A 23938-nucleotide genomic window follows, 5' to 3' on the forward strand; every position below is an offset into this window, starting at 1 on the left:
ATTCTGAATTACACACTCATTTCATGTCTGATGAAAAACAAATTGTCTCACTGCTGCTCTGAGACCGAATTCGGCTAACGGGCACACACACACACACACACACACACACACACACACACACACACACACACACACACACACAAGATAAAACAGATATTGCCTGGAGACCCCCCTTGTCCCAGACCACTCAACTGCAGAGTGAGTGTTTGTCAAAGTGTGTGTGTGTGTGTGTTCTTGAATGTACTGTCTTTCCTCCTCCACAGAAAGACGTGTACTCATCCCAAGCAGTCTGGCTTCCACTCCACCGAGACGGCCCTGTCGACACGCCTCAGACAAGTCTTCTCCGGGTACCTCAGGAGGTACACACAAATCTTTCTGGTCTCGCCCTCGTTCAGGAACATCTTCCAGGGGTACCATCGGACATGGACAGAGACTGATTACATGATAAGTGAGGTATCCCAGGGGACAAGTGATTGCTCCCCTTTTCCTTTATAATCTATACCACTCTTAAGCCTTCTCTCAGCATTACCTAATATCTTCATCTGTCCTTCTTTTTCAACACTCAAACACATAGTACTATTCTTCAAATATGTGGGCTAGGGTTTAGTATGTCTAGACGAAAGGACCCATGACCTTTCAACCCTAAGTCCAACATCTTAACCACTGGGCTACCAAATTTCCACTTGAATTACCCCAACCGTAAAACCCCAAAATGCTTCCTGTCTAATAACTCTGAGCTTTTTGAATCCCCCATTCCATAATCGGCCCCCATTTGCGGTAACCCCCACTCTTCTGAGAACTCGATTTTGCAGTGTGCTTGTTAAGATTGGAGGTACTGATATAGGTGAGGTGAGCAGGCCTTGGGGTGCACTCAGCGTTCCAGCATTCATCCCACAGGTGTTCAATAGGGTTGCAGCTCTATAGCCAATCAAGATCTTCTACTGTAGGCCAATCCATGCAAATCAAGAGATTTGGACTCATTCAGCCACAAGGGCTTTTTAACGTCAGGTACTGATGTAGGTGAGGTAAGGAGGCCTGGAGAGCCTTAATAGGGTGTTCAATAGGGTTGGCACTCTGTAGCATATCTTCATGGAGCTGGCTTTGTGCACAGGCAGGGGCAGATAGGTCTGGGTCTCAGTTCAATTGAAGGGAAAATTCCAATCCACCGCCTCTGAAACCTCCTACAATTACGGCCTCAAACTTTGTAGTATCAGTTTGCGACGTTTCCCGGTTTACCAAAAATTCACAATACATTAGGGAGGTCCAAATAAAAACAGGAGTTCTAGGTATAGGCAAACTAGGCGGTCCCCTATCACACAAACAGCTAGGGGAGGCACCAGTGAGCGCCCCCTGCCAGTATATGTTTATATACTTGAATTTAGGCAGTTTGCAATGATCATTAAATGTGTTGAACCCTTCTTATGGAAGATTGAGAATGATTTGTATGGGGTGGGGGCGAAGCAATTGGAGGGGGTGACAATAGGAATCTCACCTAGAGTGCCCAAAAGACTAGAAATGGCCCTGCGTACAGTGTACCTTATCCCACCTAAATCACCTTGTTAAAAAGTTTTGTGTAATTCTAAAAAAAAAAAGATTTATATTAAGGAACAGCTTATCAGCCGACCTGCTGTGAAGCATGGTGTTGGCGGCATTACACTATGCAGCTGTTACACTTTCTGCTATGACTAGTAAAGTTAGAAAGCATCATGAGTATCTCTAAAAAGCAAAACTATTTTCAGGACAAAACCTGCAAGCTGTGCGTTAAGACTTTTGATTGAATCGCTTTAGAGGAAAGAGAGAAACGCTTTAGGAAAAGTCCCAGTCAAAAAGCACTGATCTAAATCCGATCAAGAAAAAGCTTGCCTAGTGACTTGAAGAGGGCTGCGCACAGGAGATCCCCTCACAATTTGATAGATTTGGGGCATTACTGCCAAGTTGGATCAAACTCCCAAAGCAATGATTTAAGTGTTAAGTCGGAAAGATTTTTACGTACCTCAAAAAAATAGCGCGTAAAAATTAGTCATACTTACGCAACAAAATTGTTGTTGGGTTTTCTTTTTTTTATTATTTCTCCAACCATTTAGCAGAAACCATAGCATTTACCATTCTATAGATTTTATCTGAGCTCCAACACCAGAATACTGCTAAAAATTAGGAAAACCCAAACACTAACAAGTGAAGCCCTTCTCGTTACCCGGAACGTTTAAACAGGGAAGAAACTATCGAAATAATATATATTAGAGATCTGACCTTGCTGTGACTCCGAACCCTGCTCGGATCAATTGTGAAATCAAATCCGCCGGTTACATGATCTAAAAAACATTTTACCACTCGACCTGAAGATACCATGCTGCCAATAATTTTAGATGCTATGCCATAGACTATAAGGACAAACGTATTGGGAGACCTGATTTTTCCAGGTATATGGTTCTTCTTGAAATTGTTAGCATCCAATAGGACGTCTTTGGATGTGGTAGCATGAAATTTTCCCTTTGCTTGAATTAGGAGACTCAAACCTATTCCAGCACTTGTTCACAAATGGTTGAAGGTTTACATGCCTTGGAGTGGAAGATCTCCTGCTATAGCATTGGCGGCATTTAGAAGACGCCCTTATCAAGAGCGAGGGCCTTGCAAAGGGGTAAGGGTTTACATGCCTTGGAGTGGAAGATCTCCTGCTATAGCATTTGCGGCAATTAGTAGACGCCATTATCCAAAGAAGGGCCTTGCAAAGGGTTGAGAGCAAATGGGGACTAAATGTCGAATGTGACGTTCAAGAAACAATTTTATGCTCAGGTGTTTACAAACTTTTGTCTGGACAGTACATTCGAAACCTTCTCATTGAATAACCACTAAGGTAAAAGTGCAAATACAGTGATTGTGGTGGTCTCATTATGAGTCATAGTTATATGAAGGTCTAAATAGAAATGAAAAGGAAAACCTGTTTGGAAGTCTTATAACTTATGGAAAAAGGCCTCTCAAGAGTCTGGAGTATTTTGACTGGAATGCTGCTCGGAATTGTTTTTTTCCCAGAGGGGAGCAAGGTTTGTGTGATGGATGAGTGGAGTCCGCCCCAACGCTTCGGGCCTTCCTTGTATGTGTGTAGATGTTACTAATATTAGGGAGGCTGGTGCCTGGGATTCAGTGGGCATTTTTCAGCAGCCTTCTAGAATGTTTGTTTTATCAGATTCAGCACAGTTATCGAAGAACAGTGGTGTCCTATCTGAATCAAGCCACCTCTTAATACAATCCTTATGAACACACACAGCTATGAAAACCATTAACAATATAGAGAAACGCAGTATAATAAATTATAATAATCTCATTCAGCGAGATTGAATGTCATTACTAAAGCAAGAAACCCAATGAACACAATTCAGCAAGACTCCTTTCACTGTAGCCACAGCTGCACCGCCCGCAAACAGCGGCATCTCCTGCAGAAGTATCGATATTAACCTCATGAAATGACCCACTGTGCATTTTTGCGCATTTCTTCCCCACGTTATGGTTTTAGTGGGGATTTGTAACGAAGGCAAATTGTGTGTTTTTGAGTTCTGAAATTCTACAAGAACAAAAACGCAAAATAAACTCTAGAGCTGTTTTGGCTGACCTTTTCTCACGATGTCCAGCTTCTCTTGAAAAATCCATCTTGTAAATGTCTTTCTAATAGCAATTTCTTCTCCTCTGCCAGCCATTGTGGAATGAATAATAATATTAAAAAAAAGGTATTCACACGAATATATTTGAGCTTGTGCATTTTGTTACAGATGCAGTTTGCAAGCTCTGACTAGTGAACCATCTGACCATCCAATCAAAGGATGTGAAAATGCAGACGTGATTGGATGCCTTCTAGATGGCCCCGGAGACTCCCGCTCACAATCAGATTGTGATTAAACAACAGCTTCAAGCAACATGAATTGTAAGTTATAGGGTGCCCACAGTCCAGATTGTGAAGACTCAAGGTAGATAGATACCTTTCACCCTCGCAACATGTGATGTTTAGGCTGAACTCTGATTGGATAAATGAAGGCCTTGTTGGCCCTGATGGCCTTCCACTGGTTGTCGGTCAAGACAGGCTTGACAATGCTGCTGTAAACAACAGGACCCACCACATAAGAACATTTAAGAACATTGTACATCCTTGTCAGTGTCAGGAAATGCTTTAACATGCAGGAATACAAAACTTAATATGGAAACTGTGTGTGGAAGAGCATCACATACACGCCCAAGACATGCTCAGATTCAGATTAGATTTAGAAGGCCTCTATGCATAAAGCTAGCTCCATGAAGATATGCTTTACATCGGCTGGAGTGGAACATCTCCTGCTATAGAGCTACAACCCTATTGAACACCTTTGGGATGAAATGGAATGGCATCCCAGTCCTCCTCTCCTCACCTACATCTGTGAATGAGCACAAATCTCCATAAAATCTGGTGGAATATCTTCCAGAAAACTGGAGCGTATTATAACAACAAACGTGGGACTCAATGTGGAATGGGACACACCCAATTTTATGCTCAGGTGTCCACAAACTTTTTTTCCATACAGTGTGTACTAATCCCAAGAGCTTGGGATAAACTGAAGAATTCAGGCAAAACATTTTTTTTATAAAATGTATGTATAAAATAGTTTTCTACAGAACTCTTGTGTGTGTGTGTGTGTGTGTGTGTGTGTGTGTGTGTGTGTGTGTGTGTGTGTGTGTGTGTGTAATGATGTCTCAAGTGTGTGAGCTCCTGGTCCCTTTTTATCCTCTCAACTCCTGGCGGATTACTAAACACAGCAACACCTTCCATTCCCTGTTGCCTAATTAACCCTTGCACATACCACACCACACCATACCACACACACACACACACACACACACACACACACACACACACACACACAGAGGGTTATATCAGCCCCTTGTTTTCATGACAGGTAATTCCTCTGGTGTGCAGGTGACTTATTATAATCAGAGTCTGTGCCGCTGCGGGAGAACTCTCGAGCCCCCAGGTGTTTGTGAGCGTGGGTAGGTGTGTGGGTAGTTGTGTGTGTATACATGATTATCAGTGGAAAATGCAAAAAAACCAAAACGCTCCAAGAGAAGCTAAGAAACACAAGAAATAATTATAATGCAGGGGCAACAATTGTGTGCAGGGGCATCATTATATGGGAGCAGGTATGGGTCATACTTATACTTATAGTTCAAATAAAAGGAAAATTTCATGTTAGCACATCCCAAGACGTCCGATAGAATTGTGTGCCTTTGACTTTAGGGTAACAGTTTGGGGGAGAACCATCTGGGTCAACTTATGAGGAAATGGATAAAGCTCAGGGTTACTCATTGAGGGGTAATGCCCTGAAACCGCAAAACTGCCTTTGAGCAAGGCCCTTATCCCTACTCCAGGGGGTGCTGTATCATGGCTGACCCCGCACTCTGACCTGGGGTGCAACTGCACATTTGTCAAGGGGTATGCAAGATCCTATTGCCCCCTCCCATCAATTACACAAACAGGGCTGTTTAAACAGTTAGAAAGATTGATTAGGGCAGCTAATTGCTTGCAAGGCGACAGCAAAGATGTGGTAATTGGGTAGCAATGGATCGAAGGGAGTAGGATTATTAACAGAGTGACCATTGGACAAAAAAAGGTCAAAGAGTTGGAACAAACTGCAAAATTTCCTTGTGGAAAGCAATGGAAGACCATTGATAATTAGAGGTAAAAAAGGACCAGCAAGGGGTAAACTGGGTGGCAAATAAGAGTTAGCAAAACAGAGCAAAAAAGGGTGGTACTGGGATGGTCAGGGAAGGTTAAAGCCTGAAGTCTGACAGTGTTTAAAAAAAAAAATATGTAGTGGAATGGCAGTGGGGAGAACAAACAGGTGAATCAGGTGTGGCAAAGATGCTATTGATTTGAGTAAAAATTTGTTTAATCAAGAGTTGACCAACAGGGGCAAAATAAAAGTGTCTATAGTGGAGTAAAGGATAAATACAAGAAAAATTACACTACATCCAATGGCACCCCCTATATGTGCCGTCCTTATGCACTGCAGATACTGCATCTGAGGTGGTATCAAGTAAATGCATCTACTACTATCTACTAATTTAGTTTTTCAATGGATTTGCAATGAAAAGCGTGCCCATTTTTAAATCAGCTCACCTCACTCAAGAAAAGGTGTTCAGGGCAATCAAATGGTTTACTAGTCACACTCTGCGGAATCAAGCACCCAGTCGAGTTTCCTTAAAGTGTATCAGGGCTGCCAACGTGGGCGGCTTGTTTAGACGGCTTGTGTAATCTGTTTTTGCTGAATAATCTCTTCTTTCACCCAAGAGGGCGTGCACGATTAGCGCTAATTACCCAGCAATGCTAACAAACTGCGTGTGTGTTGTCGAGGTGTTTGCACTCAGATCAGAGATGAGTTTAGTGTGTTGTGGGTGCTGCTTTGATCACTCTGGTGAAACTTAATAAACCACTAAACAGTTAGCTCAGTACGCTAATCACTTGTATGCTAATCATTCCGAAGGTAATCACTTGGATGCGTCTGTTCAATGGTCTGAGGATGGCGTGTGTAAAGTTGTGTGTCTTCGCACAAATACGTCCACCCACACACACACACACAATAAGATGGAGCAGTGGTATGTGAGGTTTGTGTGAAAGCTAATAATGGAGCTATCGGAGCTGCTGTGGTAGCTGAATAATAATAGAATTTCCAACCGATTATCAACATGACACGAGCCAACTGACCACACACACAAACACATACACACACTTTCTTTTTGTCTGAGCTTGAATACATTAATGCTCTTGTAACAGACAGCAAAACAAGACACCCACAGAGTAAGAGTAAAACTAAGCAAAACTAACCAGAAAAGTGAGCCGTTGAATATAATTGAATGAGAGAATGAGTGGACGGGTGAACTAAAGGAGGGAAGAGGGAGAAGTGAAATAAACAAGAGAACAAGTGAGAAAGTGAAAGAGTGATAAAGAGAGCAAATGGATATGTGTGGGTGTTTGGCTGTGGATCTGGACTGGACTGTAAAAGAAAACAAATACACAGAGAGGACTGTTTTTAAACAGGGAACAGCTAGAACGTGTTGACTGTAGCTTTGCAAATGATTGCAAAGCTACAGTCAAGGGGTGGGGATTGGGTGGGAGGTGTAATAGGGGTGGAAGTATTAACAAAGTGACCAGTGGGCAAACAAAAGGTCAATAGCTTGACCACAAACAAACTGGAAAATTGAGTGATCTTATGGGAAGCAAAGGAACACCACTGATGTTGAACCAAAACAGAGGTGAAAAAGGACCTGCGAAGGCATGAGCAAAGCGGGGCAAATAGGTGGCAAATAAGACGGACCAAAGCAGGACAAAAGGATGGTCAGGAAAGGGGACACAAGTCATTAAAAGCTAAAAAGAGGTGAAGCAATTGTGGCAAAGGTGCAATTGAGTAGGGTAAAAGCGTTAAAACATGAGTTGACCAAAGGGGGCAAATTAAAAGGCTATCATGAAGTAAAATAGAAGAAACCAAATAATCAGGGAGAAACAAGGGGAAAAAAGGGGGTGATAAAAGGTGACCAAGAAAGGAAAAAGTGGTAGAAAAGTGGAGACCAACAGCTGAGTGACAACAGGGAGAATGAAAATGGCTTGAAATAAAGAAATTGGGGTTAGAGCACAGGGTCAGCCATGATGCAGCACAGAGGGAAAAGGGTGTTGTGTAGGGGCCCAAAAGTGGCAGCTTGGTGATACTGGGGCTTGAATCCCTAAATTTCGATCAGTAACCCAAAGCCTTAATCAAGATTAGGCAGAAATGCACCAAACAGATGGGGTACAAAAGGTTTGATCAAGAAGGTAAAATAGAAGGAAATTGGGGTGGTACTGTGGGGACTGGGAGGGGAAAGGGATACAAAGTCCAGGAGATCAGGAAATAGTTTCTAAAATACTCAAACCAATATAATGGCACAGTCAAAGCCACTGAGATCACGTCCAACACCCACTCATTCTAGAGAAACTTAGCACATTTACATTTACGGCATACGCACTTATGACTTACAATTGAGCAGTTGAGGGTTAAGGGACTTGATCAAGAGCCCAGCAGTGGCAGGTTTGCTTTCTTGTGACCTTCAGATCAAAAGTTCAATGTCTTGACTACAGAGCTAGCAGCTCCCCACACATAATTGGCTGATTAGACTATTGCTTAAACAAGCATACAGGTGTTCGTAACGAAGTGTTTAACCTTGTATCCTATTTTGTCCACAATGAGTCCACATCTGTACCTTTGCGTTTTCTGACCTCGTGAATGCTGCATTTCTACATCCAAGCTTTTAGTCAAATCTGCAAATTGTTTTTTCTTTTTTTTTTTTTTTAACTGTGAATACAGTGTAAAAATGGCATCCGGTGGGCGTTTGGAGATGCCTGTTAAAGTGAAGTGCACTTCTTTTCTCCGCGATAAAAGCGACTCTCTGCTGTCAGCAGCATTTGATCTTGTGAAAAGTAGAAAACTGTTGTGCTGTAAAAATGTGACGTCTCCATTAAGTCTCCATGTTTGACAGTATGCTGAATTAAAAAATAAATAAATAAAAGATGTCACTTTCAGACCAGTAAAAAAAACAAAAAAAAAAAAACATGGTAAATAACATGGTTTGAATTTTCTTTTTTTTTAAACAAAGCATGAGAGCATCTATTTAGAAAATCCATATTAGCGATGACTCGTATGCTAATTGCTCGTTTGAGCTGTTGACATCAGCACTTGTAGTAGTTGTAGTTTGTCATGCTAGTACATGGCTAGGCAGCTTGCTAAACTGCTAGCAAGCTAGATCTCGCTAGTCAAAGGTACAACATGAACTAAGTTTTTCAGAATACCTGGATGATTTGCAAATCCTTTCATTTTATCCTTATTCCTCTATCCATTTCTCCTTATTTTTCCCTTTCCTTTCATTCCTCCTTGTTTACACCTTCTTTTTCCTCCCTCGCTTTCTTCCTGTCTTTTCTTTCCATTTCCATTCCATCTTTTCACCCTACTTTATCTGTAATATTTATCACTCTCCTTTCCATTGCCTTCATCTCCTCAGGCTCCCTCTTTTCTTCCTTTATTCCTCTCTTCTTCTGTGCTTCCTTCCTTCTACTTATTCCTTTCTTTCTTCGCCCTTAGCTTTCTTCTCCTATCCCTCGCCAGCTGGCTTCTAATCCCACTTTCATCCCTCATTATCCTTTTTTATTATCATCATCCCTCCCTTTTCCCATCTTTCTCCTTATTCCTCTCATCCACTGCTTATTCATATCTGTCTTTTATGTGTTCTCTCCACCCCTCTTTCTTTGTTTACATCCGTCTTGTCACATCTCCCTCTGTCTCTTTTGTGACCCTCTTATCAGGGCTGTGTTGACACAGTGCTGTGTGTAGTGGAGGAACTGATAAGCAAATATACATCTTTCAATCACACACACACACACACACACACACACACACACACACATACACACACAGTGTCTGATTAAAGCCTACCTCTGAAGATCTTGAGATTTTCGGACCTCTGCCTTCATTACGTGTCATCTCATACATACTGTATAGAGATAGCTTAATCTCAAATGTTGCTCATCCACACTGAAACACGTGAAAAAGCTCACGTTCCTGTACTGCTTTATCAACTTTCAAAAAGCTACTTTTTGTTGACGAAATATGCAGTCTTAGTGTAGACGGAAGGCCAAAACGAAGAGAAAAATATGCGTTTTCAAAACGAAAATATATTAGTGTGGACATGGCCTTAGTCAGACTACCCATAATTTACCCACTTCAGCTCTATCTTAGCTGAAATAGCCCCTGTGCTATCCACATATAACTCTTGCTGGCTGAGTAAACTCCCTCCCACTTGCTCGAGTCACAATCAGGAATTTCTGGCTTAATCCTCTTCCACAGCAGCTTGATCCAAGTAATATTTGCGTACAAAGCCAAATGACCAAACTCTTTCTAACGCTGACTCAAAATGACTGATGATGCTGTCAGGAACCTTTGACTAATCCCCTGCCCACAGTAACTCACAAATGTTCTCAGTAATCTCTAACTGCCCCAGTACCTCAAAACAAATGTGATAATGCTGTCAGAAATCTCAGATAGGGTTTCGATATGATTACTTTTGCTAGCAAGAACTGCCAACCAACCAACCCCCTCCCATAGTATTTCAAGCTGAGTAAAGATCCTGTCAGGAATCTGTAACTAAACCTACTGCCAAAGTATTTCAAAAGTGAATATGCTGTCAAGAATCTCTGACTAAACCCCCTCTCATGGTATTTCAAGCTGGGTAAAAACCCTCAACAATCTCAAACTAAACCCTCTCACATAGTATTTTCTTACTGAGTCAAGATGCTGTCAGAAATCTCTGACTAAACCCATCCAAGAGTGTTTCAAGCGTTCAAGTGCCCCAACGGTGTTTCATTGCGGAGTGAAAATGCTGTCAAGAATCTCTGACTAAGCCCTCTCCAAAAGTGTTTCAAGCTAAATGACAATGCTGTCAAAAATCTCCTACTAAACCTTCTCCCAAAGTGACAAAAATGTCACAATGTTGTCAGAAATCTCCAACAAAAATCCCCAACCACAGTGACTAGAACCAATGCTGTCAGGAATCTCTGACTAAACCCTCACAGACAGTGTTTCAAGCTGAGTGGTGATGCTGTGGGGAATCTCTGGTAAAAAATGGTGACTTTAGGAAAGTGAAATGTTATGAAAGGAAGTGTGAGATTGGTGATTAATACACTGGACATCAAATTAGAAGGTTGAGTTTAAATCCCAGCACCACCAAGATGCTACTGTTGCGCTCTTAAATGTTTAGTTGTACAAATGAGCTCATTCTTTATAAGGGTATTTGGCAAAAGATGTAAATGTATTGATGTTGTAGGAATCTCCTACTCACCCTCTCAAGTAGAGTAATAATGCGGTAGGGAATCTCACATAAAGCCTTGTCTCTGAGTGTTTCATAGTGAGTGATGATGAGGTTCAAGCTCTCAGTCTAAATGATGACACTCTCAGGAATCTCTAACTAAACCCCCTCCTAGCTGCTGAAATTGAATTCTCTTCAGTATCTTAAGGCAAGTGCTGATGTTTTCACGAGCCAAAGACCCAGACCCTCCTCCTACAGTGACTCAAGAAAATTGGCTATGCTGTCAGTAATCTCTGACTAAACCCTCTGCATGGTGGCTTGAGACAGGTGATAATGCGTGTGGGGGGGATTTCAAACTAAACCCCATCCCACAGACGACAAGGACCAAACCCTCCTCCTAGAGTGACTCAAGAAAATTGGCTATGCTGTCAGTAATCTCTGAATAATCCCTCTGCCATTGTGACTTAAAACAAGTGATAATACGTGTATTGGGATTTCAAACTAAACCCCATCCCACAGACGACACTGTCAGTAATCTCTGAGTAAATTCTCTTCTACAGTGACTGCAAGAGGTAAAGTTTAAACATGGTTAACCGATAATACCTTCAGGAATCTCCAACTAAACCCCAACTCAGTGGCACTCAAACTGAGTAAGTAAACCCTCTTTCCAACTGATTAAGTTATTCTTGCTATATCAAGCTACATCTATTTTTCAGCCCAGTTCACTACAATAAAAACCTTTTAGTCACCTCTGCTGCCACTAACACCCCCCTGAGTTTATAATAAACTATAGCTATAAATTGCACAGACAAATATGAGATTGCTTACAAGAAATATACAAGTTAACTTGGCTATTTTTGGCCAAGCAGCACTTATACTCCAGTTAGATTTTTTTTTTCTCTTTTTTTTTTTGGCTCAGCATTATTCCTTTCCTCACAGCCACTCTCGCTTAATAATGACATTCTTGTGCAAAGATCTTATAATAATTCTTTTCCCTTTAATTTTCACCACCGGCTTATGTGTTTTTAATGCTCAATTAATACAGCGGTTCTGTTCAACTGTGACATTTTTTAGACTAGGTAATCATTCAATTGTCAACAGACCAATGCTAGGACTCAACCCGATAAATGACCCTGTCAAAAGTCTTTGAATAAAACCCAGTCCTGAGGCAGCTCAAGCCAAACAAAACCTCCTTTCACTGGACTAACTATTGTATCACATGTCAATGTGGACCCCGGATGTACTAATACCACTATGAGGTAAAAGCAGTGGCGGGCCCTGGTACATTTGGTACCTGGGCCTTCAGTGAGGACTTACCCGACTTAAACCACCTCTTAATACCAGCACTATCAATACTGTACAAAAACTCAATATAATAACACATGGCATTACAGAGAGAGAGGCATTGGTTGTCCGAGACCAAATCAATTTCTCTTCCTCCATAGGAATAAAAAAGTCTAACTCAGATGTATTAATCTGAGCCGAACTTGGCTGGAACAGTTTTCCTCTGACAAACCAATCAGAGGACGGAAATATGCTGACGCTATTCTGGGCCAGCGAGCTGCCCTGCGAGGTGAATATGAAATCTGATTGGTTAAAGAAACAGACTCATTGATAATATTCTCTATGGTAAAAGGGCCAGCAGTACTGACTATGAAGGCTCTGGGCAGATTAGATTGACATGACAGCACAGAGGCTGAAATATGATTGGACAAAAAATCTAACATCCATATCCACGTACTGGAAGCAGTGCAGCTGAGAGAAACGCCACGAAATGAAGAGAAGAAACTGTTGGGAATAAATTAATACAATTTTATGGAACAAATATTAGAATTTATGTTGTAAATGTAGGTCAGAGCTTTTGATAGTGTTCAGGCCAGCAGAGAAGGTTTTGCTGGACCTGACCGCACACCACTAGGTAAAAGTATATTGCGTCCTGAACATTCCCAACCCATTCCAGATCCATTAATGTGTTAATACTGATTTGGTCCCCCTTTCCTAGTACAACAGTTTCCCACTCCCTCTCTTCTGGGAATCCTTTCCGCTGATTTTGATTGTCCAGTGGACAGCGATACCTTTTTTTAGCCACAAGAGCACAAAGGTTGAGCTTCGAACGGATGTCTAACAATAAGGCCTGGAGTCATTTTGGTTTTTCAGTTCATCTTTAAAGCGTTCATCTCCGAGGTGATATGATCTTTCATGCTATCCTCAGGAAACCTTATGAATAGAGACCAAAGAAATCTGTAATAAAGACCAAAATAAAAAGCCTTTTTTCCCTCTTCGCACAAAGCCGTTCTAAACAATCACTGCCTCCAACTATGTGGCAAAAAACTTTTTGGAAGCCAACTGAGTGACTTCAATATGCAATAACTCTGGGCGCGTGTGCGAGTGTGTATGATTGTGTGTTTGTGTGTACGTTGGCAGTAATACATTCTGATGACCGACTGGCGTGATCTGAAAGTGGGAATGTGTGAGAAGCAACACACACACACACACACACAAACACACAGAGTCAGTGTGAATCACACTGACAGTTCAAGATTGATCCACACAACAGGAACAGTTTGCGCACAGACGCTTAGTGTGTGTGTGTGTGTGTGTGTGTGTGTGTGTGTGTGTGTGTGTGTGTGTGTATTTATATACACTCTCTATTAAAAAATACGAATACTTTTATCAGGCAAGTGACTTAAATAAAGCAACGGGTTCCAGAATGTCAATAACTTCTTAGGCAATGACATCGTCATTTTTGCCATTAAAGACACACACACACACACACACACACACACACACACACACACACACACACACACACACACACACCACACACTGTGCCCCGAGTACGACTTCCAGCATGTTGTTTGTTTCAGTTCGCACTCTGGGTCTGTTCTCCAAGCTGCCATTCTTTGATATTTCACACGAAATCTGGTTCGTTAATAATATAATAACGGCTCTCGTCATTTCTGCGGCGCTTCAGCAAAACTGTGACTAAATCCAGTCACGCTAAATAAAGCTCACGCGAAGACAAACAACGAGCAGAAGATGCTCCGGATGAAAAAATAAATTAAAAAACACAACAGACTATGCAAAATAAAATTTGTATTAATAATACCCAATCATGTAAATAAATAAATATGAAAATGCAGGGATATGAATTAAATATGGATGCGGAAATGTGCGCAGCTGCTCACGGAGCTTTGATGTACAATGATTTTGCTCAGGAAATGGAAATGAATCAAAAAAACGTGTGGTTTATTTGTGTGCAATAATCTGACATACTGTATGACGGTCACATGACTGCTGATTGAAATTGCATTTCTTTTATGGACGACTCAGAAAATTGTTGAATCCGTTTTTTTCCCGCCACAAAAAAAAACAGAAAAATGATTAAAACATACTGTATATTCTGTGACAAAAGTATTGGGACACCTGGCTTTTCTAGCCACGTGTGGTTCTTCACAACATTGGAATGCACAAATCCAGCTCCATGAAGATCTGCTTTCCATGGGTTGGACTGGAAGATCTCTAACAGCCTTTTTACGCTAAATTAATTCTCAGCAAAGTTTTGTGGAACATCTTCCCAGAAACCTGGAGCTTATTTTGAGAGCGAATGGCAATTAAATGTGGAACAGGATTTTCATAGAGCACAAACCTTTGTCCATACTCCTTCCATAAATTCCACATGGTGTTTGGAAAAAAATGTATTCTGGCCACATACTTTAAACCCACCATTCTGCCATGAAAATCTAAATTCTCCACACCATTACACCACCAGCAGCCTGAACTTTTGACACAAGACTGCTTGAGTCCGCAGATTCATGCTGGACCAATGTGCTGTGCATGTTGAGATGCTTTTCTTCTCAGCATGGACGTGAAAGTGTTTATTTGAGTAATATGGTCACATATATGGAAAATCTTGTGGACACCTGACCAGAAGATTGGTATGTACTTTTTTTTTTCATTCCACATTTACTATTATAACAACCTCCACTCTTTTGGGAAGATGTTCCACTAGATTTTGTGGAGATCTATGGAGATTCAGAGACAAAGGCGTTAGTAAAGTCAGGTTCTGATATGGGTGACGTGAGGAGGGTCTGGGGTGGGGTGAAGAATTCATCCGAAAGGTTTTCAACAGGGTTGGAGCTCTATAGTAGGAGATCCTTCACTCCAACCCAACCCATGTAAAGGATATCTATCTGATCATACGTCATGCTACCACTTTCGAAGACGTCCTGTGCAACTGGTAACGACGTGGTGAAGAACCACATATGGCCGAAAAAGACGGGTGTCCAAATATTTTTTGGAAAATACAAATGATAATTTCGTTCATTTATTTATTTATTTATGATTTATAATCTAATTTAATCATAATCTAATCGAATATAAATATTGTAATAAAATATAATAAGTGTAACTTGATATGTATGAGTCATGGCACGACTTGAATAACAGATGTCAAGTCATTAACCAGGATGATGTAACTCATGATAAAGCATCATGAGAATAACACACACACACACACACACACACACACACACACACACACACACACACACACGTGCGATCAGCTCCACCCGCTCCACATGCCATCGCTCCAATGTGATTACTGCACAATAAATAATGACACCGTGTGTGTGTGTGTGTGTGTGTGTGTGTGTGTGTGTGTGTGTGTGTGTGTGTGTGTGTGTTAACACCAAACTCATGCCTGAAGCACTTAATGTATTCAACACGACCAGCATGAGAGTGGAGCCCCCTACTGACGTGTCTCTTTCACCTCTCACTGCCCATCTGTCTGTCTTTCTGTCTGGTTGTCTGTCTGTCTGTCTGCCTTTGCGCAAAAAGCACTACCGCTGAGCTCGGCGCCCCGGCACCCCGAATTACCACATGATGCAGAAATAAAAATAAGCAGATGCAAACATAATGACCTGTGCATAAAACACGGGAGGAAATGTGCAAGATAGGCAAGAATTAGCAGTGCACAACGTTTTTATTCATTAAATATATAAATAAATAAATCACATAAATAAATCACCAAAGCACATAGTTAAACATGCAGGTATTATTGATAATCAAAGCAACTTTTTTTCTGTGAAATAATTGGAAAAGCAATGCAAAATAAAACCAAAACAGAAAAAAAAAAAAATACGTCTAAATCTAAAGCAGAAAAAAAAGTAAAAGAAAAAAAAGACACAAAATATAATCAAGACCAAAAACAAGCAAATGTACAAAAAAAACCCCAAAAAACATAGGAATCAACAATGAAAGAAATAAAGCACATTTATTACAATTAATAATGCATGGAAAATATAATCACAGCAAAATAAGTAAATGAATGAATCAATTATTATTATTATTATTATTATTATTATTATTATTATTATTATTATTATTAATAATAAACCAACTGCATTTATCGCAAATATATTTGAATTCAAAAAGTGCAAAACATGAACAACAAAAAATGTCTAGAGAAGCAATATCTAATTAAATTCAGTCCGATAAAATAGAAAATATATAATAAAAGTGGTTTGACAACATAAAATATTCTCAAAACACAAAATAAGACAAATTTAAATGAATGATTTATGTGTATGTAAAATGTGTTGTTTGAGGGGGAAGAATTGAGAAAGGCAAAAAAATATAAAGACAAAAAAAATAAAAGAAAATGCAAAATATAAGTGAAGCATAAAAAAAGCAACATCATGAATAAGCAGTACGGAAAAAAAGAAAAAAAAAAACAGGCTAGTTGGATAAAGGAAGCAGCAGAACTACTCAGACTTCAGAATACTTCTTCTGTATTTGTGTGCACTCGTGCTTATCCACTTCCTCAATCCTCACTTAGCTTTAAAATTGGGCTTTCGAGCCTCTGCCTCGATCACTCCAGCACCGGTACATCAATCTCCACTCAGAGAATCCTGACACAACAACTTCCTCCTGCCTCCTGACAATCTTTTCCGTTCATTGTTTATCAATAACTGGCATTTTATCTCATTATTTACTGTAAGGTTTCTCATTGTTTACTAAAAGTTGTGATGAAACTTTCTTTATTCACCGTTACTTAGTTCACATAAGAATTTCAGATCAACATCTGCTAGGATTTTCATTGTTATGTCTTAAATAACAGTAAAATTGTATGGTTTTGCCATAGTTTTAAGCGTAAAGTAGCATTATTTACTGTAATGTTCATCATTGATTAGTGTAAATCTGTGTTGAAATTTCATCATTGACTATCAGTTAGTGAAAATAAGAATTTCAGGTGACCATGTGTTTGAATTTTAATGTTTACATCATTATTAATCCTTAAATATTATATTTGCCATTTGTTTAGTGTAAAGCAGCAATTCCATGTTGTTATTTGCTGTAAAGTTTGTCAATGTTTACTAGAAATTTGTGATGAAATGTCGGTATTCACCATGAGTATCATGTAAATGACAATTTCAGGTCATCTTGTGCTAGAAGTTTCATTTTTATGTCATTATTTACAGTAAAATAGCTTTATTTAACCATTATTTTTGTGTAAAGTCACATTTCTGTTAACATTTCATTGTAAAGTTAGCATTTTTTTGTCGTTGCTTGCTGTAAATTGGTGTTGAAATTTCATTATTCACTACGTTATGTGTACGTTTGCGTTTTATATATTTTATTACGTGCGAGAATTTTAAATTTTGACATTATTAACACTTAAATTGTACTATTTGCTCTTGCTTCAGTGTAAAGCGTGACATACTGTAAAGTTTGTCATTTGTTAGCTGCTACATTGACATTTTTTGTTGTTAATTGTACTTTAAGAATTTAAGTTTTGTACATAAGCTTTCTAATGTTTCTATCCACTGTAAATTGTTACATTATAAGATTATTTTCCTATAAATTACAATTACAGTGAGGTTGTTTGCTGTAAACGTGTAAATTCGCCTTATTTCAAAGAAATTTCGCATTCTCTGTCTGTTATTTCAAATTTTTTTTTCGCTTCTATGACATCGTTTGTTATAAACTGACATGATAATGTTGTTATTTTATGCTGTATTTATTATTACAACCAGACTGTTGTTTGAATCAGCAGAAGCAAAAGTATCCACTTTTCCAGAAAAAAAAAAGAATAAAAAAGAAAAAAAGAAAGCTGCAGTTCAGAGCGTGATGTGTTCACAGATCTGAGCGTTTCCCTTGTTTACTTTCTATTAAAGGCCGAGCGCTCATGAGTAATTAATTTCGCCTCGGGGTGCTGTCACCAACACCCATCTTCATCTCCGCACTCACACACTAAATAAATAAATACCAAGCCGCTGCAGTCCGCCAACCAAACAGTTGAACTACGTGAATATGGAGGCTGTGATTTAACGTCCCCGCAGTCAATACGGAATCGATAGCCAGCGTTAGCCAATTAGCTAACTTTAGCTTCGCTCATCAATATTGCAAATGATTTGGTGAGCAGCTTGCGGACTTCCTTCACATACATGCTCATAAGTGCATGTGCACGTGTGGCTGTGTGTGTGTGTGTGTGTGTGTGTGTGTGTGTGTTACTCTGTGAAACCCCAACCTACACAGGAGGTTTAGGCCCAGTGAAGGCATCATGGCAATGTACAGTGGTTCCTCCTTTTTTTTCTACAGGACATTTCTGATTGCTATACACCCATCCCCTGCTCTCCATCGATGGAAAACCCCTGATCCTGTCAAACAGTTCATAAACCGGACAGCACGTTCGGGACGAGTGAATGCACCCTGGCGTGCGTTCAACAAACCGATAATGTGCTGTGTTTTCTTATTTTTTTCCTGCAGGAAATTTGATCGGATAAACTCATCCAGGTCTTCATCACTTAGGAATAAACACACTTCAGTTTTTCTTTCAATTTGGGAAATAACGCTTTTTCGATCAAATCACTGCAAATTTACCGCAGCAATACGTCAGACTTTCTAACTCTAAACTCCTGAGCAACCGATGAAGGCTTTTCACAAGGGCCCTAAAACCTTAACCCCTACACCCTAACCCCTTAAACAGTGGTATTAGTCCAAGCAACCCAAGACCGATGATTAAACGCCAAATCCGATCGCCTGGATGATTTCGACGGATTCTGATTGGTTGGAAGGTATTTGTTTCGCTTTCTTTCGAACTTCAGCTCTAATAATAGTGTTTAGTGTTAATTGGCCCGACCGTTTCTATAGTAACGCTGCTCGTTCCGAATCGAGCAGATCCTTGGAAGAAAGTGTTTACGCAACGTCTTTGCAACTGTCTGAGACAAAAGCTGTCAGTTTTTGAATGTTTTTTTGGCTGATTCAAAGTAACATATGCTAAAAGACAGAGCGTGGATGAGCCTTTACGGCTAAAACGACCGACATAAGTGATGAAGGATTTCATTCTACACGCAGCTCTGGATTGATTAAAAAAAAAAGTACTCCAAGGTGGTTCAGATGCACTGCTCAGGTATAAACAGGAATAAATCTCAACTTCTGTTGTGTAACAGTTGCTACGCTGTTTCGCGGGACGCCGTCAGGGATCGTTCGAATACGAACGGCAGATTTTTTTGTTTGTTTGTTTTTTATTATTTATTTAGATCTCAACTTGTGGTGGTGGTGGTGAAGCATCCAGATAAGCACCAGGGTCAGAAATGGAGGCACAGTGCAAAGAACTGAGATTTGAGATTAAAGTAAAGTTCAAACCCTAAGGAGGACGAAGATGAGAAGAAAAAGAAGGAGGAGGTTTTCAAAGACAGAATTTCATCACATATATATATATATATATATATATATATATATATATATATATATATATATATATATATATATATATATATACCGAACCTTTAATCCTACTTCTAAACCCCCTGACTGGTATTGGAAAGACTCAAGAAAAGACAGAGAAACTGGGGGATGATGGACCAGACGCCTGAGGAGATGTTCCCCAAGCCAACAGAGTTCCCCGGCTTTTAATTCCTTCCTCCTTCTTTCCATCCCAACCCGTTCCATTACCAACCACTAAAGTGTCTGAGCACTCTAACAGGTCCCTTTAAAAAAATAAGACCAGACCCAGGAATTTTTTCTTCCTCTTCTTTCTTTCTTTCTTTCTTTCTTTCTTTCTTTCTTTCTTTCTTTCTTTCTTTCTTTTTTTTACCTGCAGTCTGGTGCTGGTTGATCCTGATGGAGGTGAAGCCCCGCTCGACCAGCGCCTGCTGGACATCCCTGCAGCTCCGCGATGCTCCATCATCGGCGTCCTCCTCATCCTCCATGCGCTCGCGTTCCCGGTCGCGCTCGGCGCCGCGTCCTCCCGAGCACAGGCAGAGCGCCGCGCACAGAGCCAACACACACACCTGCAGCCTCACCATGCTGACCGGGAAAAAAGAAAAAGGGGGAAAAAAAGAAAAAAAAAAGAAACACTCCAAATCAAAGCCCAGGTCCACTCCGTCCACCTCGCTCGCTCTGTGATCAGAGTTTCCTCCTTGCGCTCTTCATAGCGCAGAGCGTGCGTAAGCCGGCAGCGCGCTATTGGAAAACACACACACACACACACACACACACACACACACACACACACACGCGCGCAAAACAAAACCAAAAAAAAAAAAATCCGCACCGACCAACAGCAGCCCAGTAACTTCTGCTGTACACACTGAGCTGCTGCTGCGTGTGTGTGTGTGTGTGTGTGTGTGTAAGTGAGTGAGTGTGAGTGTGTGAGAGAGAGCGCGAGACACAGACAGCAACACACACACACACACACACACACACACACACACACACACACACACACACACACACACACACACACACACAGAGCTCGTGCGCCCAGAAAATCCCGGAGTGGAGTCGCCGGAGCTCGTGATGTGGATTGAGGGATATTTTTATTTAGCCTACTTGATGATTAATTTGGTCGCTTGAGCAGCAGATGGGAAAGTGCTGCTCGGCTCGGCGAACCTGAAGCTCGAGTCGTGCCGAGAGCGTTAAACAACAGCAAGGAGCCGATCGGAAAACAAACCGTCGCGCAATCCCCCCGAGGAACCCACGCGGAACGGGCACGTGGCCCAACTGTAGAACAGAATTCAGCTTCAAACCTCCAAACGACTTCACCTTTAGTGTCTGTCTGATGGCGTTCGGGCAACAGATGAAGATTTCAACGTCTCACTGAGCTCGGAATGTGAACGCAGGCTCGAGGTTCGAGTGGTCTCGGAACAGTAGATGGTGCTTTTGACTTTTCCTAAGCGGATCAATTTGGCGCCGGTCATCCAGGAACCTTAAACCACGATTTCAATGTGTCTAATAAAACTCTACATTTCAATGTCTACCCCATTACTGAGTTGTACTGGAGCAGTAGATGAAGGTTTTGAGATGTTCTGGTCACCCATAAATCTTTAATCCTAAACCTTGGACCCCTATCTACTGGTTTTGGAGCTCTTAAAGATTTCGACATGTCTCATTGGGTTTCATTAAACTCTACATTTGAATGCCTACCCCATATCGAGTCGTATTCGACCAGTAGATGGAGGTTTTAAAACGTTAATTCAAGGAACCTTAAACCATAATCCTCAGACCCTTATCAATTGGTATTCGAGCTGGTAATGGTGGTCCCATTCAGTCTCATTGATCTCTACATTTAAATTTCTACACCTTTATCAAGTGGGATTGGACCAGTAGATGGTGGTGAAATTCCTTGGTTGCCCAGGGACCATAAACCATAATCCCTGCATCTTAATTAAGGGGGGGTTGGAGCAGTCGATTGAGGTATTAACACATCTTCTGACAACCATGGACTCTGACCCCCACATTCTAAAGCCTTATATTACCAATGGAGCATTGAATGAAGGTTTCAAAGTGCCCCCTCATTTAGTTTTACCCCTAAACCCTTAAATGGTAGATCAAGTGTTCATCACGTTATTTAGCCATAGATATGTAGATCCTCCAGGTCCAGAACTGGAGGTATAGCTGCAGATCTTCCAGGAACAAAACTGGAGGTATATCTGCAGATCGTCCAGGAACAGAACTGGAGGTATATCTGGAGATCCTCCAGGACCGAACTGGAGGCATGTCTAAAGGTCCTCCAGGAACAGAATCTGCAGATCCTCTAGAAACAGAACTCAAGGTAAATCTGGAGTTTCTTCAGGTCCAGAACTGGAGGTATTGCAATAGATCTTCCAGGAACGGAACTGGGGGTATATCTGGAGATCTACCAGGTACAGAACTGGAGGTATATCTGGAGGTCCTTCAGGAACAGAACTGGAGGCATATTTGCAGATCCTCCAGAAGCAGAACTTGAGGCATATCTGTAAATCCACCAGGAATAGAACTGGAGGTATATCTGCAGATTTTCCAGGAACAGATTCTCTAGATACAGAGACAAAAGGAAATATCAGGACTCCTGCAGGTTCTCCAGGTACAAAGACAGAGGAACATCTGTTGATTTTCCATGATCTAAGTTACAGGAATACCTGAAGCTCCTCAGTATATAGAGATACGGAGGGACAGCTGCAGATCTTTTAAATACAGAAGCTGTGAAACATTTAAAGCCTCCTTTAAGCTGGAATTTTGTTTTAATTTTAGAGACAGTGGAATTAATTCGGTGTCAGTTACAGCACCATGTGTGTATGTGTGTGTGTGTGTGTGTGTGTGTGTGTGTGTGCGTTTCGATCTAAATCCGAGGTGTGAAATCATTAACCTGGAGAGCCGTTCAAACCTGCAGTCCTCCAAGATCAAAGCCTTGAATTTGGTGTAAAATGATCTCGCTGGCCGGGAATCTCCTACAGCCGAAGGGAAAGACGTGCTCCACTTCCCCTGGATCAAACCTCACTACCAAATTAATACGCTGCTACAATAATTAACACAACCTCCATCATCCTTTACACACCACCCAGCGTACTTAACACAGAACACGTGGTAATTAACACCGAGTAAATAAGGCGCCATATTCGCCTGACGTAGCATTACATTAACATGCCATTAGCACTGCTGGCTTTATTAACATCAGACGCTACATTAACTCCAAACACTGGGAGCTGAATTAACACCAGTCACCGCATCGTCATGGGCTACTGCATTAACACCAGGATCTCTGGTACTGCAAACATTGCATTAACACTAAGTTCTAACGCAAACCTGGGCGCCGCGTTAACACCATGATCTGCATTAATATCAGACACGACTAACACTAGGAGCTGCATTAACACCAGACTTTGCATAAACACCATGTTCCACATTAATATCAGACATTTATAACACCAGAGGCTGCATTAACACTAGACTTTGCATATACACCATGTTCCACATTGATATTAGACACGACTAACACTAGGAGCTGCATTAACACCAGACTTTGCATAAACACCATGTTCCACATTAATATTAGACACTACTAATACCCGGAACTTCATAAACACCAGACTTTGCATCCACACCAAGAACTGCATTACAACAGCAAGTATATTAACACCATGATCTGCTTCGATCTTAAACACTACTAACACCAGGAACTGCACCAACACCAGGAGATTCCACATAACTAACACCAGGAGTTGCATTATCACAAAGAGCTGCATTAACACCGGGTACCGCAATCAGGCACTTTATAAACACCAGGCCCTGTATTATCACAGAGATCTGCATTAACACAAAGAGGTGCTAATCATTAGCCGCAATAACACCAAGCACTACATTAATACCGAGTTGCATAAACATTTAAGCTGCATGAAGGTCAGGAGCTGCATTGTACTAAGTGCTGCATTAAGAGCAGCAGCTGCATAAACAGTAAGAGCCACATATAACACCGAGCAGGGCATTAGCACTAATAGCTGCATTAACACTGAACTCCATATGGATAAAGAGACATGCATTAACACCAGAAAATACATAAACAGCAAGAGCGGCATTAACGTGGGGTAGCTGCACGAGCGTTAAAGACCTGCATTAACGCATTAACACTGAGAGCTGCCTTAACACTCAGCACCTGTGTAAAAATTTAAAACTACACTAATACAAAAAGCTGTATTAACACTAGACACTGTGTTTACACAAGACACTGCATTAACACTAAACACTACATTAACACTAAACACTACATTAACACTAAACACTGCATTAACACAAGAAAATAAATTGACACTAAACAATGCATTAACAACAA

At 40.9% G+C, this 23938-nt stretch overlaps 1 protein-coding gene across 2 annotated transcripts in view; it reads right to left on the minus strand.

Moving 5' to 3' along the window:
• Nucleotides 1–20836, minus strand: part of gpc6a (glypican 6a) — a 168785-nt gene extending 147949 nt beyond the window's left edge. Inside the window, exon 1 of one of the 2 annotated variants that reach the window (XM_083522379.1) lies at nt 19946–20836. In XM_083522379.1, the coding sequence (XP_083378505.1) occupies nt 19946–20156 (211 nt within the window). In that variant the 5' untranslated portion in view covers nt 20157–20836. The remainder of the gene's footprint in view (nt 1–19945) is intronic. The other variant, XM_083522380.1, reaches the window with a different exon arrangement.
• Nucleotides 20837–23938: the final 3102 nt, after the last annotated feature.

Source organism: Silurus aristotelis, assembly GCF_946808225.1.
Source record: "Silurus aristotelis genome assembly, chromosome: 20".
In the NCBI taxonomy this organism is placed as follows: domain Eukaryota; kingdom Metazoa; phylum Chordata; class Actinopteri; order Siluriformes; family Siluridae; genus Silurus; species Silurus aristotelis.